This window comes from Atractosteus spatula, chromosome 27 (assembly GCF_055471065.1).
Source record: "Atractosteus spatula isolate fAtrSpa1 chromosome 27, fAtrSpa1.hap1, whole genome shotgun sequence".
NCBI lineage: Eukaryota > Metazoa > Chordata > Actinopteri > Semionotiformes > Lepisosteidae > Atractosteus > Atractosteus spatula.
The window spans coordinates 10,657,730-10,676,733 of NC_142732.1; the positions used below are offsets into that span (position 1 = coordinate 10,657,730).

General features: G+C 52.6%; 1 protein-coding gene across 1 annotated transcript in view; it reads left to right on the forward strand.

Moving 5' to 3' along the window:
- The window catches only part of smg6 (SMG6 nonsense mediated mRNA decay factor), a 91,905-nt gene that overhangs the window by 38,926 nt on the left and 33,975 nt on the right, over positions 1 to 19,004 (forward strand). Inside the window, exons 11-13 of the mRNA XM_088906722.1 lie at positions 8,280 to 8,396; positions 9,111 to 9,288; positions 10,837 to 11,038. Coding sequence (XP_088762848.1) covers positions 8,280 to 8,396; positions 9,111 to 9,288; positions 10,837 to 11,038 — 497 coding nt within the window. The remainder of the gene's footprint in view (positions 1 to 8,279; positions 8,397 to 9,110; positions 9,289 to 10,836; positions 11,039 to 19,004) is intronic.

Consider the following 19,004-nt stretch of genomic DNA (forward strand, 5'->3'; position numbering starts at 1 on the left):
CTCCAGTCTTAAGCCCAGTGCCTTCTTGCACTCTCACAAGCCCCCCGTGCGGCAGTCCAGGCCCGGCAGGCAGAATGTCCTCCCCTTGTTTGTAACCTTGTCCCGCGTTCTCACTTCCAGTGGGAAAGCCAAAGTCACCTGGCTCTGGGGGGAGGCCGGGGCCTATAAGGGCCGAGATGTGACAGACCAGGGGGGAAGGCTAACCACACGGCCAAGAAACCCGACTTTGGATTTGTCCCTCAGAAGCCGCGAGTCAAGGGTTTAGAAGGACGGCGCTTTCGGAAGGGGGCAGGCTGGCGTCAGACTGACGCTTTTCGGAACGGGGAAGGGCGCGGAGGGGGCCGCGGCGGCCTCGAGGCGTTAAGAGACGGATGGATGTTCGCAGGCGCGGGGCCCCGGAGCCCAGGGGAGCTGGTCCACCCCTGTCCTCCACGTGACCGCCTGTCCCACCTCCCGGCGGTGATGGAGTGCGTGCGAGGAGGTCACGGCCGAGTGTGCGCGACTCCAGCCGTCACACAGCTTTGACACAGCCAGCAGCGCAGCACAAGAATAATGGCACCCCAGCGCAGGCCTGCGAAAGCTCAGGAGCAGACGAGAAATTGACAAAGGGAGCTGTTTTTTTCATGGGCCTTTTTTCTTGTTTTTTTTTCCAAATGCCGTTCTTGCTGCGCTGGTAACAATTCACAGCAAACCGCTATACCCAGAGGATTATTTTTCATGCGCTTATAAGGCAGAAACCTTCAGGACGACTGCAGGAATGGCGTTGCTGCGTTTTCTCCAGCGTGAGGCGCTGCGGCTTTGCCTCTCCTCCTGAGCAGTGGTGTGTGGGGGAGCTGTGTCACCAGTCTGGGGCAGAACCAAGATTGAACCAAACTGTTCCTCCCACTCCCACTGGTGTGTAATGACCAGTTCACCCAAGCCCTGTAGTAGTTATCAGGGAGCCAATGGCTTTAAAAGCACTGAGCCCTACCAAACATCCAGTCAGAAGATCCCGGCATCCACACGCCCAGTCCAGTCATCAGAAATGCAATAATAGAAGCTGAATCTGCTAGGAAAGGAAAGGCAAAGTAAATGATTCTCATCTCTGAAGACACATCTGAGAGCAGTTGTTTCAAAACAGCGTTTTCGGCACAGCAGTCCCTCGCAGGCCGTGACAGTGGTCTGTCGTGTGTTGTGAGACGGCGCAGTTACACCGCGGGCGATCGAAAGCTGTTCTGCTGCAGAGGCTCGGCAAACCCGGGTCGCCCACAAAGCTCCGCTTTTGCTGGGGAATGGACGACAGAGAAAATGTTTCCAAGATCAAAAACTCTTACCTCTCTCTCACACTGTCCCCTCCCCCCCCCCCTTAGCTGTCGCTGCCCCCTCGCCCTCGGGCACGAATCCCTGACTAAGTGTTCTTGGCAGGTGCCGAAAGTAAAGGCAGCTACAGGTTCGGCTGTCTCCGTTCCCCTGCCCCGCCCTCTCCCCCTCTGCCTGCTGCAGACAGACTGACAGACTGATGGTTCAGGAGGGGGGGGCAGTTTGCCGTCTGCGCCTCTGTCGCAGCTCGTCGGCGCTCGGTGCCGGAGCACGGAGAACTCACAGCACCCGGGGAGCTTTCATCCCGGGAAATCGCTGTTCCCCCCCCCCCCCCCCCCAGCTGCCACCACTGCTGCTGCTGCTGGCTATGAAATAAAACGCCTTTCAAAAGACAGACAAACCAGATCAAGACTTGACTCTGGAGAAAGGGATTTTCCGTCGTAAATTACCACCGCTTGCTTGTTCCATCCTCTCCCCCCCCGTCTCCCTCTCACTCTTTTACACCCCACCCAGCCTCCTCCTGTACCCCTGGCCTCGGGCAGCAGGGAGTGGGGGGGTGGGAGGGGGGGATCCACGGCGGATCCGTGTCCGTCGACACCCCCCTCTCCTTTCCCCCGTGCGCTGCACTCGCGCTGCGCGTGGTCCACCTGCTCGCCCCCCCCCTCAGCTGGACGGGTGAGCTCAGCGAGTGGGAACGCAGGCGCTCCTCCAGCCCCCTGTGAGCTGTGGCTGAAACCAGTACAGGTGCTTATCAGGACAGCTGTTCCGCAAACTCCACACCTCTCATTCAGAAGCCCGGGTCTGGCCTGCTCCTCTGTGTTCTTCGGTTACGTGATTTGCAGTTCCCCTTCAGCGTGGTTGTGGTTAACGTGTCTGCAAATGTTAAGTAGTCTGCAGGGAGACGTTTGCAACAAAGGTGCACATTTTAGAAGTAACAGATGCCGCTGAGTGGACACACTGGCGACCTCTGGCTTCCTGAATGTCTGGGCATCCTTGGGTAGCGTCCTCTCTTCTTTTGAAAAACATGCCAACAAACTGGACTGACGAAGCACCCTCTCCTCGCTGTTGTGCCATCTTCCTCGCCACGTTTCTGCTTTTCGTCTGGGGGGGCCTGCTGGGTGAGGGATCACATGTGACGTGCCATTCTTAAAACCCAGCTCTTCAGAGTGAATTGTGTGTGTAGATCTGAATCTTGTTGACAGGCTGAGAGAGAGCTCAAAGAGAACCACAGCCAACAGTTCTATCTTTCATACGAATCAAATTCTCATTGGTGGCAAGTGGGAAGGTTGGTGGGTATGAGGATGAGTCTTCAGGCCAGGTTGTCGCAGAAGGATATCTGCCATCCTTCTACCAACTGCTAGATCATCTATCAACAGCCACAGTGTGTTCAGTGTGTAAAGCTGAGGTGCGTCACTGTGTTCAGTGTGTCTGTGGCTGAGCTGTGGTGCTGTCTGTGTTCAGTGTGCCTGTGGCTGAGCTGTGGGGCTGTCTGTGATCAGTGTGCCTGTGGCTGAGCTGTGGGGCTGTCTGTGATCAGTGTGCCTGTGGCTGAGCTGTGGGGCTGTCTGTGTTCAGTGTGTATGTAGCTGACCTGTGGAGCCGTCTGTGTTCAGTGTGTATGTAGCTGAGCTGTGGGGGCGTCTGTGTTCAGTGTGTATGTAGCTGAGCTGTAGGGTCATCTGTGTTCAGTGTGTATGTAGCTGAGCTGTGGGGCTGTCTGTGTTCAGTGTGCCTGTGGCTGAGCTGTAGGGTCATCTGTGTTCAGTGTGTATGTAGCTGAGCTGGCAAGGTGCTGTGAGTCTGACAGAGACACTGGCTTCTCAGCTGTGCAGTGACCTCAGCTGGGCGGGAGAGCACAAGCTCTAGAGACGCAGCCTTGGATGCTGTGACTCTTTTTTCAATTGCTCTGCTTCATAAGAAAGAAGCCTAAAAAAAAAGCTGGAACTCTTTGCTGATAGTTAATTTGATGGTAATTGTTTTTTTAACTGTTGGCATAAAGCCGTTTTAAAGTCATAAAGCACTACTAAACTAAACATAGCACAGTCTGTTGATGGGGAGTGCTGGGCTAGAGCTGGAAATTTTGGGGGAGGCTGAATTGTAGGTACCCACTACCCCTTGGGTTCCTTTGGCATCCTTAATTGCCACAGAAAATACATCATGCCAAATTCCTCAGCCTGCAGGGCCTGATGCAGATGCTTATGTAGGAGGCCGATATACCATACTTACAGTGGTAATGTTGTGTTTCTGGGTGCCTGTTTTGATACAAGAGGAATCTGTGCACAATTAAGCTCTTCAATATATTTTTAAGGAAGCTACCTTTCGTGTTGGACAGTCTTTGTGGCTACTAGCGGTATGAGCAGAAGGGCTGACAGACAATGGCGCACAAATGTGAGCAACAGGATCTGAAACGTATAAGAGCAGAATGAGCAAGAATAGGCACATGACCTACAGGCCTGGAACAGAAGCGAAGCTGTGCCGACCCCTGGGGTTCAGAGGTCATGTAAACTCCCTCACCCCGGTGTCTCCCCCTCCTCTCCCCGTGCTGCTCCAGGGTTCGTTCACACAGGCCATGGCTGGGTCTTTAAACACTGTATCCCGGCTGCTCCACGCTCTTACAGTACACTAGCATTTGCTTCTCTGTCGATTTCTGAATCAAGCTCAAGGTGCTTTTCTGAAAAGCTTAAAAAAAGAAAATCTTCCCTGAAATAAACAAGTAAAATAAAATGTGATATGAATCAAATTGAAACTTAGATGTGTAATAGTCATGGCAAGTGATGTGTTTTCTTCCCTGCCTGTAAGGGAACGCGTGTGGGGAGAGGGTGGTGGCGGGGGTCACAGCTGCTGCACTCTGCCATTCCTGGAAAGGAGGTTGCTCTGTTTCCTGGCAGAGGAGGGTGCCTTGAGTGTGTCACAGTGTGGGTGTGGGGGGCACGGCTGTGTGTGTGGGGGTGCAGAGCTGAGCAAGAGGTGGTTATTTTATCTTCTTGCTATCAGCACACAACTCGGGACATGCTGTGGTTTTTTTCTCGCCAGGCCGCATTTCCATAGGAATCGAATCCTGTACTGTGCTGCATCTTCCTGCTTCCAGGATCTATAACATCAAAGAGTGGGTAAACTCTGCCTGGTCTGCTGCGAGTTGATATAAGGATAAGGCTATTAGACTCGCGCTCCAGGACCCCAGTCGGAGGAAGTCAGGCTGTACAGAGTCAGCTGTGAGCACTCTATAGGAATAAACTGCTTCAGTACCCGTTTCCTTGTCTCCGGGCAGAGCTCTCCCACAGGCCTGCTGTGCTGGGCTGTGTGGCTGTGTGTTTATATTGGAGCCCAGGCTTCCTAGTGGCAGCCTGCACCTATGTAAACATCCCCTGGCCGTCGTGCTCTGGCTCCCCAGATCTCTGCGCGGCTCTGGAATGTGGAGCCGAGAGGAGAATTCCTCCACACTGCATCGTTCCGCTCGCCAGCTCCCAGGGCTGAGCTCGAGCCCCGTGTGAATGGCCTGCAGGCTCGGCGCACCTGCGTTCATCATTGAACCAAGACGCCGTGGGTGTGTGTGTATATAGGCTGAAACTGAGCATGTGGAATAGTCTCTCGTCGTCATTAAAAATGTGGAAGACAGAGGATGTTTTCTCGTGCTGTTTGACCCGATTTATGTTGTAAAATGTTCAAATTGAAAGGTGACATTCAAGATGAAGTCATATAGCCATCTTGCTCATTTTTTGGTAAGCCTTTCTCCTAGCTGTCTCTTGAAGAATTGCTGGGCTGCCTGATTCAGCAGCACTGCTTGGCAGCTTGTTCCAGACTCCTACAACCCTTTTTTTAAAGAGATGTGCTCGGTGACACAATCAGTGTGGCCCGAGTGCCCGGTCTGCGTGACCTCGGGACCCGGGGACGAGCGTGACTTCGTGACCTCGGGGCCCGGGGCCGCGGTCTGCGTGACCTCAGGGCGCATTGGACGCAGTCTGCGTGACCTCGAGGCCCGGGGACGAGCGTGACTTCGTGACTGCATGACTTCAGGGCCCGGGGACTCAGTGTGCGTGATCTGGGGGCCCTGGGACGCGGTCAGCGTGATCTGGGGGCCCGGGGACGCGATCAGCGTGACTTCGGGGCCCGGGGACGCGGTCAGCGTGACTTCGGGGCCTGGGGACGCGGTCAGGGAGAGCTTGCAGTGAAAGGGCTGCTGCGCTGACAGATGGATTGCTCTAATTAGAAATCCATAACATCCTGCCACATGGCTGCCTTATCCCCAGCGCACTTCCTGATCCCGGGCACGCTGACGACAGTTGGTTTACTTTTTCCGTCACTTCAGTGTGGGCGTCTGGAGGGAGCCAAGAAAAACACTGGGCACTCTCTGTCTTTCCTTCGCTGTTTCTCTCCCTCGCTCAGTCACTCTCCCTGTCTCACTCCCAGCTAGCTCTCTTTCTCAGGAACTCCTTGCATTACAAAATCAAGCCAGTCTGTGCCTCCCTCGCCTGTCTCTTCCTAGTTATCTGTGTTTAAATTTCTCTGAAGCCCCAATGCCCATTGGTAATTTAGCACTGCTATTTGGTTATTGTGTTGGTATGTTTTGTCTCTCCCTTGGATTGAAGCCATTCTTTCAGTATTAGATATTAAACCCAAATGTCTGTTCTTCCAGGACTGGTGTGGAGCACCAGTGGTGGTTAATTGCTGTAACAGCACTATTCACAGCTGCTCTTGTTCACATTAGAATGAGTCACAGCACTAATATTAGCCTTTTTAAATCCTTTTCTACTCCTTCTGGAAATACTTCCTTGATATAAAGGCTAAAACTTACTTCAGCAGTCAAGTCTACAATGTCACACCTGGCTTAGTGGATACGTCTCTTCCTCTCCTGGTGTGAAACGCAACTTACGTCAGATGTTAGTCCTTGCCTATGTCTCCGAACGGTGAAATGAGGTGTTTAATATGCAGGTCAGCGGTTGATGCTCTTCAGTTCTGTGCATTCCTCCTTGCCAGTTATTTGTTGAGGTCGCTGAATTGTGTCAGGATTACTCGCTCAGAGACAAGGTCTGGACCTCTCTGATTAGAGCTCAGGCTGTGTCTGGGATTGCCCAGGGCGGTGGTGGGTCTGTTCTGGCCATCTTGGCACGACGCTGCAGTGTGGCCGGTGTCTTTCCTGTCCCACGTCCAGTGGAGAGGTCACCGTGTCGAGTGGCGCACGTGCATGTCCTGCTGCAGTGTGTGCACTGTCCGGGCTTCCCCAGTGCAGGCATGGAGGCGGCGGCCGCGAACAGCCCTCATTCGCGATGGACCGTTCCCAGTCGGCAACAGAGTCCCTGGTGCTTGCCGTGGTTAGTCTGTGGGTTACGTGGTCACCTGACAAGTTCTGCTTTTTAAAGGGCTCATAAAACTCACCTGAAAACTCAAGAAAAGGGAAAGAGGAGAGAGAACTGCTTCGTGATCAGTGATACCGAAATAAGGACTTGCCTTTTGTGTACCTCATGTGGTCAAAACAGCCGCCCGGAACGGGCTCTCTCTGGGTCAGAAACACGTCGCTGCCGCACAGGAAGAAGGAGCAGGAGGGGGGCAGGGGGTGCTGAAAAGTACAGTCAGCAACGCGTCTGAGCTGTCCCTTCAGGGTGTGTTGAAGTGGGAGGGGTTCGCCCCTCAGATGAGCGGTGACTGGGGCCCTCAGGAACCCACAACAAACAGGCGCATGATATCAGGGGTTACTGGCAAGTCAGCCTTTATTAGATCACTAATTGATAAATTTTCTACATATGGATGAGAAGCGGTTTAATCTGCTAGGGTGTTGCGTCTCTCCCCTTCAGTGCTGAATAAACAAAGACCCGGCAGAGAGGGGGGTGTGGGGCCAGGGGGCTGGGCTGGGCTCCCTCTGCCCCTGTGAAGTGTGGATCCCATCACATCCAGCACAAGTAGCCCGGCAGTGAGTTTAATCTGCGTGTCTAGAAACGAACAGAGCAAAAACTAAACAACCCGCAGTCCAGCATCCCCCTGCCAAAATCGCAGCTCTGTCTCTCCCCCACATTAAAGACAGACTGACCGTCCTATCCAAACTTTTAATTACTCTGACTCCTGAAGAACCCTTTTAAAACCCTGTTCTCTTCAGCTTTTAAATGTTCTGGTAACCCACAGGCAGAAGACTCTGTGAGAAAGAAAGGAGGAGGAAGGGAGGGAGAACCACAGAGCATTCCCGATCAGCTGAGGGACAGATCCTCTGATTTCAAAAGAAAAACAGCCGTTTTAGAATAGAATTCCTCTGCGATTTACCCTGGTATTTCTGAAGCCACACCGTAGTGCGTCCAGTGAAACCCATTCAAGAATTGTTACAGAACATGTGGATTGTTGTTACAGTGTGTTATCTGAGAATGATTAGTAAAAAGAGGAAAATACAGAATTTCCAATCCCCTTCCCAAGTCCCTTCCAATTTTTTTCTCACAGAAAGGCGTAAAACTAAAAGGAAAGAAACAGAAAATACTTAAAAGAGCCTAACAAATTACTAATTACTAAGTCTCTTGGAAGGACAGGTAACCTAATGGGTATCGTCTGGGTAGCCAATTAGCGACAGATTAAGTTTTGCAGGTATAGAAGGAAGGCTCAAATTCTCAAAGAAGTTCTGAAATGGATGTAAATTTTGCTTTTCATTTTTCATTTTTTAAAGTGGTTGCTAAGATCTTTGACAAGACATTTGTTGACTTGAAACGTGTTCGGTAGTGCTGACTCGCCCCCTGTTGTGTGTTTCCATCGTGGTGTGTGAAAGTAGCGAGGGGCAGGATCATGGAGCTGGACACTCCTGCGCGTGTGGCGTGTTCTTCAGGGGTATGGTACCTCTAAGACGAGCTCACAGTGGGTAGCTGTGGGAGGCTGCAGACTCGTGCACAGTGTGACCGAAGGGCCCCGCCCTGCAAGAGGACCGCCTCTGACTCATGGTGGGGTCAGCCGTTTCCCGTTTCACCTCCTCCCATGACCTGACCTCCTCTCCCCTCTCCGTCTGTGTGCAGACCCCGGCGGCGAGGACTCGCGCTCGGCGCTGCAGGAGCAGACCACGGCGCTGGGCCTGGCCATGTTCGCCCTGCTGGTGCGGCGCTGCACGGCGCTGCTGACGGAGACGCCAAGGGGTGAGCCGCTCGCACTCTGCTCCGCCCTCGCGAGCACCTCCGGGTGAAAGCAGACCCACAGCCCTCTCAGCACTACCAGGTTCTGAACGTGACCCCGTTGGTTTAAGGTTTGCGTTAGCCTGTGACAAACCTAAACAGATACAGGAGGAGCGGCAGCTCTTTCTCAGGAGTAAAGACTTCACTGATACAGTAGTAGCTGTACACACACACACGCATAACGTTTCCATTGGCAGGGGGGTTCAGATTCTTCTCAACGGCTCCGACTGTGATTGAGACTTGCTACTTGTTAAAGTGCTCTGGTTAACAAAGCTGCACTTGAGAAAGTGTGGCATGTGTGTGTGAGTTGTGAGTCCTTCTCTCATTTCTAATCTGTAAAAAAGTGCTTTGCCTTGTGAAGGCTGGCAACACAGCTGTGTGCACACTTGACAAATACGAGCTCCCTGTTTACTCTGTGCTCGTATTGCACGCACAGCACACACACTACTGTTCCTTAACTATTCTGTCTCCCACTTTTATCCCCTTTTCCCCATTCTCCCGTTGTCCAGCCGTCTCCTCTCCTTCCATACTGCTAACCTCCCTTGTTTCTGCGTCTCTGGCTCACTCTCTGTCTCTCTCAGGCGTCTGTCTTTGTGTTCCTGCCTCTCTTTTCCCCAGCATGTCTGTTCGTCCACATGCACGGCCACTCATCGCGTGCGCGCTCTCCTGTCTCCACAGCGCCCCCCGGTGTCGACGATAGTGACGGCGGGGAGGAGGAGGCGGGGGTGGCGAAGGTGTCCTCCTTCCCTCCGGACCTGCGGGAGCTGCTGCCCAGCGTGAAGGTGTGGTCCGACTGGATGCTGGGGCAGCCGGAGCAGTGGAACCCCCCTCCGCCCAGCCTGCCACTGCCCCACAGGTGAGCCCTGCACTGACAGAGCAGGCAGAGCCCATAACGCAACACGCAACTCCCACAGCCTTACACTGCCACGGTTTCCCATGGTTCATAGCAAGCTTCTCCGTATCATCCTCTACACTGCCCTTTGAATTTACCATGGTATACTGGGGTAGGGGACATCCAAGCCCTAACTTCATACAGGCACAGAGACAATAGAGGCTTAATACAGGCACAGAGATAACCTTGTTGACTGGCTTGGTGGCCTTGATCTTTTTTTCTTACTATTTCTAGCGCACAGTTTGTGTTTCAGGCGGCCTGCTCTATATGAAACACACAGACAGACTGCCCTTCAGACAGACATCCTCACCCCCTGCTGTCATTGTGCTGCATCTGCCTTTGCCGAAGAGAGACAGGCAGACAGAGAGACGGACCGCCATCTCTCGCTGACTTGTCACTGGCTCCCTCCACCCCCCCACCTCATGAGCGCTCAGACAGACAGAAGGCTGGACAGGGATGGACAGGCACACTGGGTTGCTGTCTTCCCTGACCTCTTGCACACACTGCTGGCTTCATGCTGAAAGTATGCTGTGAGCGGGGCTGCAGAGGGGAGCAGCTGTGGCACTCCCAGTCCTGATTGCTTTCAGCTGGTACTTGAACCCGGGGCCTGGGGTTTGGAGCCGAGCCCAGGCCCAATCCCCCAGCGCCTCGCGCAGCTGCATGACCCCACGCTGACCCCAGCCGAGGATAGGAAAATACAAGACGTGCCAAGCCAGCGAGTCTCTTTTATTTTCCCTCTGGCGCCCTGCCCGTGACCAGGCTTACATAATGGGAAACATAGCAGGGCTCAGGAGAGCCAGTCCCTTACCAATCTCCTCTCGCTTCCCGCATGCATGCTATATATCTTACAGGCCTTCGCTCGGGCACATTTATTACACTGCTGCTCGACAGAAACCTGGAACTGGGAGCTGCCTGTGTCCTAGGCGCGCTCACACACACACACATACACGGGCTCTTGAGACAAACAGTCACACACACACACAAAAGCTCAGAAGGCACTTACTGGCTGACAAGCTGGAAATGCTAACGGTTTGCATGTGTCAGTTCACACACAGCAGCCTGACTCTACCTGCAGTACTCTTCCACTGTATCAGGGGCAGCCAGCCCTCCTCCTGCAGAGCCCCAGCTCTGCAGGTTTTGCAGGACTTTTTAAGTAACTGATCTCTCAGTGGCCTGGAACAAATGGTAGTTTTTGACCAGTTAGGCCGAAGAATTCAGACACAAGACAGTGCGAGCTCAAAACACAAAACCTAGAAGACATTGTATCTCTGCTGAGCCCAGCAGGCCAGCTCTGCCTTATATCTCTTCCCCTCTCCTCGCTTCTTTTTTTTTCTCTCTCTAACCTTTTCGCTCCCTGTTTCCTTTCCCACCTCTGACACTTTCTAGGTAAGGGAATGCGTGCATAGTGTGCAATGTTAACGCCTCTCCCCTTGTCCCCTCTTCCTCTCTGTAGCTGTGGTCGCTTCCACACACTCTCTGTATTCACCGCCCTGCCTCCTCCTGTCCCCCCAGCTGTACCCCAGATGTGTGGCAGTGCCTGGCGGAGCTGTGCAACGCGCTGGCCGCGGTGAGCCAGGGGGAGGTGCCGCTGTACAAGGACCCAGACGAGGAGCTGAGCCTGCTAGTGCTGGAGGAGGACCGCGTGCTTTCAGGGTTCGTCCCTCTGCTCGGGGCGCCCCAGGAACCCTGCTACGTCGACAGTGACTGCAACAAGGTCAGGGCTCCTCGCCCAGCCTCTGTCTCATCCTCTTCCTCCTCGTCTCCCCCGAGTCTCCGATGTGCCATCTCTCCCAGATCCCACCCCCTTCTGTTCTTTATTTCCTGGCTGCCTTCCGTCTCTTTCTCTCCTTTCCAATTGGCTTCTCGCTCTCTTTCCGACACCTCTGTGCTCCCACCACCGTCTTTCCCCCAGCCTCCCTGCCTGCCTGTCCGTCCGTCCGTCCGTCCAGAGCCCAGACGGCCCTCCGAATGACCGGTACGGGCTCGGGGCGACAGTGTTGACAACAGCCAGGTGTGTCTGGCGGCCTGGTTTCAGTGAAAGAGCTGTGGTTCAGCCCAGGTGGAAGGTGAGCGCGGGGACACTTCCTCGCGGCGATGAAAGACTCCATTAGCTCACAGAGCAGCTGTCCTGCCGCCTCTCCTCCACCCCAGCACTCCTCCCCTGTCAGGCCCGTACATTATCCAGACCTGCGGCTTCACAGCTCCTCGCTCACACAACACAAGGGGAGAGAAAGGCAGAGGCGAGTGGTTGTTGTTGTGGTTTTTTTTTAGTTTTTCCCTGCTTTAACAGTCCCAGCGCCAGTGTTCGAAGGGGGCCTGCGAGATGTTTGTGGGTGTATTCTGCAGGCCCTGTGCTATTCGGAGCTCAGCGAGTGTCCCTGGCCAAGACCGAAATTCCCAGCCTCCAGAGTTATCTTCTGGTGGCTCTGGTTCTTGGAGCGACTTCCAAACTCTCGGTGCAGCTCTGATGACTCTTTGCTGTGCGAAGGCAGGGAAAGTACACTTTATTCTTCTGCGCCTCTTTTGGGTTCTGTTTTTGTCTTTTTAAAGTGCTCTAGGACTGATTCCGCCTCCAGCGATAAATACCGCGGCCTTGTTCTGTGATTTTGTGTCGCTGGCTGTGCGGATGAGGTGTGCGCTCGTGGCGCGGAGCCGCGGTTGCGTGTTGTGCTTTCCGGTGCCGTTCGGGGTTGTGCAGTGTTGAGGTTAGGAGGCTGTGGGCCCCGGCCGGCTGGCGCTCCCTGCTGCACCCGAGCTGTGCCTTTGGAGGGGTGCAGCCGTGCACGGCTCCCTGCCATCTGCGCAGAGCCCCCGAGGAAGGTCAGCCCTCGCTCCCTCTTGCTCCAGACTCTCGTCCCTGGGAAGGCTGTGCTCAGAGCGGAACCAGATTAAGTCATGGAGGGGTGTTGAGGGAAAACGCTGACCTCTTATCCCTTCTCTTTTTTTTTTCCAGTCCTCAGCCTACAAAATAATAATAAAGATGCACACACAGTCAGGGGTTGCATGTAGAGTCGTCGACCAGATTGTGTTTCTCTCACGCGCTGCAGTATCACCAGTGTGTGCTTATGTGGGAGTTCACAGGTTTTTCACATCAGAGTGCGCAAGAGTGCTCTGGGTTCGAGAGGGCAGCTGTGTGTTGTATGGCGTGGACGTGTGCTAGCTGGAGTGTGTGTGTGAGAGAGAGAGCGCTCTCTCTCTCTCACTGGCATGCTGTGTGCACGGTCACTTCCTCTCTTGTTTAAACAGTGCAGTCTGTGCTGGCAGCCTTCTCTCTCAACTCCAAATGGTTTGCATCATGTTTTAAAAACCCCCCTGCCGCCCGCCCCCTCCTCTTCCCCTTTCCACTCTCTCTCTCTCCTCTCCAGCCAGCCTGCTCAGACACAAACGGACAGCCAGCAGTCTCTGCTTTCTCTTAACACTGCTCTTAAATTCTGACTTGGTTTAAAACAAATCAAATAAAATTTTATTTATGAAGCATCCTTCATGTAGAAAGCACATGAAAGTTCTCCACGTGTCAGGATGAAATATTTAAACCAAACAGCAATAATAATATATGTATAAACAGCATTGCAAGGGTATCGTACCCCTGTGCCTGTCGACAGTGAGCTTGCAAAGTAAGGCAGTGTTTGCAGTGAATAGCTCGGAGCTCTTAGGGTAGGCTGGCCTCCATGGGCGAGTGTGCAAACGGATGTCTCCTCATTGTAAGTAAATATGGGCGAATCCTCCTTTATAAGAGAGTTTAGCGGGACTGTGAACGACATTCGCAGTGTGCGAAATCTATCAGGGAGGCTGTCTAGCAAAAGTGCCCACAGGAAGAGAAATCCCTGGAAAATCTTGGAGAGAGGCTTCCAGGTGTCTGGTGATGCACAGAGTGCCAGTGGGGCTGGAGCTCGGGGGAGAGTTGTTGGAGGAGCTGACGCACCACAGTCGCCAGGTGTCTTAGCCATTCTCCCACTTCTCTGCAGTCCATCGCTCACACCCACAGCCGCAGTACAAGACAGACCTTTTTGTTAGCTGAGCGATCGTCGACCTGTGCGTCACACAAATATCCCACAACAAATTTACTTCCATCACAATGACCAAACCCTTCGCACTTCCCAGGTGTCTTCTTGGTAAAGTTTTGGGTTTTCTCAAGGTGGCAGTGTGAACCCCTGCGATGGCCACTCCCGATGCCACATGGCCTCTCCCGGTGGATGTGCAGTGTGGGCACTGCCTCTGTGCGCTGGCACGGATGGTGCTTCAGCGCTGGCAGGCAGGCCCAGCGCCCCCCGGAACCTCTTGAGGGTTACCAGTAAAATAATACAACAGCCATAAAAGAAAACACACAAGACTGTTTTAGCAACACGGAGAGGAGAGATGGAGACAGAGGGCAAGCTGACTCCACGTTGTGGCAGAGCACCAGGCCTCAGCGTTTCATGTGGGTCCTTCTGGTGGGTATGGCACCAGAAACTGGATATGCTGAGAGACGGGGGCGGGTGAGAGCCGAGGTTCAGTCTCGGAATCCTGAGTGACGTCAGCTGGGGTACATGAGCACCACGGATTGTAGTTTGGATGCAGGCTGCCTCAGTTTGCACGCTGGCACTCCGTGTCTCTGCATGTGCGTGCGTGCGTGCGTGCGTGCGTGTGTGTGTGTGTGTGGTTCCTTCGGTGCACACGTGGGATTGGCAGTTCTGTTTCGTTTGGCCGAAAGAAACAGAACGAATTAGGGAAAAAAAACCCAGAGGAAAAGCAAGGTTTTTCCAGATCTATTTTTTTTTTCAGATCAGCCCTTTGTAAGGGTAGCATTTGGTGTGTCTCTCCCCTTCCCCACCCAGCTGCTCTCCCGCGCTCAGGAAACTGAAATCAGCTAAACAGTTAAACAAAAACCTGGAGAGGCCGAGTAGAAGCTTCTGGATTCTCCGTGGTGTCGTGTTTAGGCTGGGATCTGAGGAAGAATCAGGCAGGCCCCCAGATTAGCTGCGGGCCCAGACACAGAGGCCAGACAGCGGAATGAGTGGGACTGAGAGCGCTACCACGCCACCGTCAAGCGGAGCGAGCCTTGCTCCTGGCTGGCGGCCTCAGCTGAGTGCGGGAGGCGCTGGGGCAGACATCTGCCCACCTGCGCCCGTCTCTCTGGCAGCACGGGGCAGGGCTCCAGCAGCCGTGCCCCGCCCCGAGAGAGCGTCTCTGGCCCCGGGGCGGTGGCTGCGTGTCAAACACGGGGAGAGAAAACACCGAGGGCGGCTCAACCTTATGAAAAGATCAAGCCTGCAGCTCAGTCTTCCTGCAGTGCAGACATGCACACGGCGTGGCCTTGCAGCCCCACCCGCTCCAGGGGTAGACTGCCCTGCGTTTTGGGTATCAGGAGGTCGGGCCACTCGACGCCTGAAGTGCGTGAAGTTTATAAAGAGCTGCTTTCTAGCTGTTTGTGTGGCAAGAACTGTTTCATCCAGAAGTGCTCCACGCAGGCTGGATGCCGCGCGTGTCTGGGTGCGAGTACGAGTTTGGGGTTTGTGTGTGAAACGGGGGGGTGCTAGTGTGTGCTGTTTGGGCCTGTGTGTGTTCAGAGGGGTGCTGTTGTGTTCCAGATGTCTCTGTATCTCTTTTGCCTCTCTCTCTCTCTTTGTGCAGAATTGAATGTGAGCTAGTGTTGATTGTGTTTAGCACCTCCTCACGGGCAGCCCGCTGGCAGGGCTTTGATGCTTTGATGTCACTGACAGAGTTGGACTGGGATCAAGGAAGTGAGGGATTTTATTGCAAGGGAGACAGGAGCTGCAATCCCACATTCGAACCACGGGTATCCAGAAGTGCACAGTGCAAGGCTCCGCGTATCTTTTCCTACTCCTGAACCCTAAAATCCCCTTTCCCTGTGCTGTGGGCAGTCACCCGAACAGCTACTTCAGGTGCCTAGAGAACAGTGTGTGCACAAATGTAATTGTATTCATCATCAGTGAATAGTTGTTGTGGATGATGGATATATACAGCAGGTTTTGGCATATGCAAAGCTCTTATATATGTCTGAACAGGGGACAGCACACAGCTCTTGGGTCCTGAGATCAGTTCTGGACTGGAGCACCTTCTATGTGGAGTTGAAGGACTGTGCATTTTTTGCTCTGCGTCTTTGTGAGCTTGGGCCAGGTGCTCCAGTTTTCTTACACCTTCTAAAGACATTAGGCTAGGTTAATGGGTGTCCGTAAACAGTATTCCTGTTTGCTTGCGTGTATGTGCCCTCTCCAGTGGAGTGACGTTAAGTGCAGGGTGCAGCCCTGCCTTGTGCTCTGTGCTTCTGGGAAAGCCTCCGAAGTGAGTGGCTTTCTGTTAGTGGACAGATGTCTGAAGAGAGGTGCTGATGGGATGACTGTCACCATCCAGAGAGGATGTAGAGGTGTGACAGACAAGGCAGTGGGGACAGAGAGAGGTGTGGGCAAAAGAAGGGAGAAGGTTATGTGTGGACAGTGCAACAACAGTGCAGTTACTGTGGAGTTTCTGAGGCAGAGGAGGAATTCAAGCCAAGCTCTTGCTCCACTGATGGCATTTCAGGAGCACCCACTCCAGCTGAGTGGGAGACCTGTGGCTGTTTCACAGTCGGGCCCATCAGATTGTTCCTGTGAGCTTCACTGCGCAAATCTGCTGGATGGCACACACACGCTGTGCATTGGTCATCATCCTGCACTAGGATGCTCTGTCCACTGAACAGTAGGCTGTCCCCCACAATGGACGTCACCATATGTGGGGGACAGCCTACTGTTCAGTGGACAGAGAAGCAGGCAGTGAAAAGGGCTTCCCAGCTTCCTGACTGCCTGTGCGGCTCTCTCTCAGAAGCTCCCTGAGCTTTCAGGCTCTTTCAGGGCAATAATTGGTTGAATCTGTTTTCTGTTAGAGCTTAACTGAATAGCTGCGGTCAGAAGTTTTTATGACAATTATACCCTTGCTGAAATTTAGAGTCAATCAATATATAATATTTAATTACATGAATTAAATAAAAGCTGTGCTCTCACTTAGCGCAAGCATTTAAAACAATTAAAGGAAATTGCTTGAAACCATATGCGTGTCATTTCTGGATAGCTCTGGCTAAATAGATCATATTAAAATTGGAAGTCATAATTCAATGGCTTTGGTCAGGTGAGACCATGCCCTGTCAGCTCAGTGGGCTAAACACATTAAACTGCAATTCAAGACTGTGGGTGTGTCGTCTTCTAATGATGGTTCCTCTCATCCATGACGTACTTGAAGTAGTGAAACTCTTCTGTGCACCTGCATTGATCAGCAGGCAGAAGGTATTTTAAAATGACTTTTGTGTATTGACTCCTAAACAGAATTGAAAAGTTTAGACTCCCAGATATTATAGTTCAGGGTCTACCGGCTGGATCTGAAATGGATTCAACTGCTGGTCAAGGGAGGCTGTGCCTACAGCTAATCAGAGCCACATGATGACAGCGGGAGTAGAGCTCTCTGCTTCTCTTTGATACATTAGTTCTCACTGTTCTTGCCTACTGTATCTATGCAGACGGGGAGATTTTTATTATTAACTGTAGTCCTTTGCCTTTTTGAGCATGCCATGGTTTTTAATATTCTATATGTTGTTTTCTAATGCACAGTTTGTCCTTAGATAAATATTTTTAAAAATGCTACTAGATAACTGCAGTTTTTCTAGGAGGAGAGAAAAGACATTAAAATCTCTTCAGTAACACCGCTCTGCAGCTCAGCAGCTTGAAATGTAAACTGAAACAAGGAACTGTTACAAACGAAAGGAGGTTATTTGGCCCGTCTAGCAAACAACTGAGAATTATTATTGGGATGGCTTTATGACGAGAGAATTGTTATTATTAGAGTTGAAACATTAAAGGGTTCAGAAAGTTTTCTGTTTATTCGTATTGGAGCAGAGCAGAGGCTGACGTGCAGGGCGGCTCTCAGCCTCTAGCTGATCCAGAGCCAGTCCCCCAGGGCTGGAGAGCGGGCACCTCTCCCGCTCGCCTTCCTCTGTCCCTCTCTCCCTCCATCTTGCTCTCCTCTGCCACCATTTCGCTCTCTCTCCCCCGCGCCGTCTCGACAGGGGTTTCTCGCCCTGCCAAGCGGACCTGCCCCGGCTCGCTGCTCGCTTTGGCACCGCTGACAGGATGCTTCGGGGCAATCCATCAGCTGTCACAGGGCGGCTCAAATTTGTAGCGGGCTGTTCTGCTTTATTCCTCCCTGATTAAAGTCAAAGGGCTGTGGTCGTGGAGTTTGTTAAACTTCCTAAATAGGAATTCGATCTCCTGGGGCGAAGCCAGGAACAAAGGAGTCCTGTCCTTTTCATCCTCCCTGTCAGACTCTCAGACACTTTCACTCGCTCTCTATAGATAATGTGTATATATTATATATCTGTGCGGCTCTGCTCCACCTGTCTAACATTAAAGATGTCACTAAATTTTCTCCATTCCTGGTAGAGCTGTGGTTATCTTCACTTCATCTAAGCTGATTGTTGAAGTGAAGTGCTTTGAAGTGCTATATTGCTGCATGAAAGACACTCTACACAGAGGTAGTTTTGTGCTGATTTTACAGGAGCAGATACAAGTGTGCAGCAGCGGTGTTAGCGCAGTGTACATCAGGCACACGGTTACAATCTTTTAAATCTCATCTCAAGATATCCAGCTCCTGAATTGATGTGTGCTGAGTTCATCGGTTTCGGAATTGTGTTTGTTGTAAAGCACCGTGGGCTGTGATTTGGGGAGCAGGTCGGTGTGACGGCTGAGCCTGCGAGTGTGTGCAGCCCGCTGGGCGAGCTCTGCAGCACGTCTGTGTGGAGCAAGAGCAGGCCCTGGCAGGAGGCGGGGAGATTTATCAGCGTTCTGCAGTTTTGCTCATTTTAATTCTCTCTTATCAGCTCGTTAACGATGCTTCGAGGCTTAACGAGCCAGAGGCAGCAGGGTCCACGCTTGTCAAGGGCTGAGTGCCAGAACGTAATTTGCCCTATTTGTAGAGGTGGTGGGGGGGGGGGGTGCTAGCTCTTACAAGTGTGCTAATGTGGGAACTCCACCTCTTGACAGCACCCGTTTGGATTGCTAACCCTCAGAAGTAGTGATGCCATTCTTTCTGAACTGCAGAAGCTCTGACACTGCGGGCAGGTCAAGGGCTTCTGGACGGAGTGGTACTGCCACAGGGGGGTGGTCTTGACCCCTGGAGACGTGGGGACTGCAGAGTGGCCGGTGGCCGGTGCCCTGTGCGTTGGGGTTCAAACTCTTCTTTTGGAGTGTTCCTGTGGGGTGGGGTTCAGGGGTGCCTCTCTGCACTGTCTCCTGCCGTTGTACTTTGTTCCCTTTGCTGTTTTCTTTTCTGTCCTTCTTGGCGTGTTTCTGTCTCTTTCTGCGGCTGTGCCGTGTCAGTTCTGGGCAGGCTGCTCTGTCTCTCAGCCAGGCTGTGTTCCTGGGTCAGTGCAGATGGTCAGATTAGACCCTGCAATTTCTTACCTCTTCTGACTCAGATATACGCTGACAAGCAGAAGGGTTATTAACATGTCACCTTCTTATCATCCAGAAGCATCACATCTTTATCACTTCCTTTTTTGCTTTTCATGATATCTATATACTTTTTCCAGAAAAGTTTGAAAAAAGCGATGAACATTGCAAAAAGAGACAGCTTTTAAAATGTGTAAACTTTTTAGGTATGGGCTATGATCAACTGCTGACTTTCTATTCAGTACAGTTACAGCTTCTGTTTTTTCT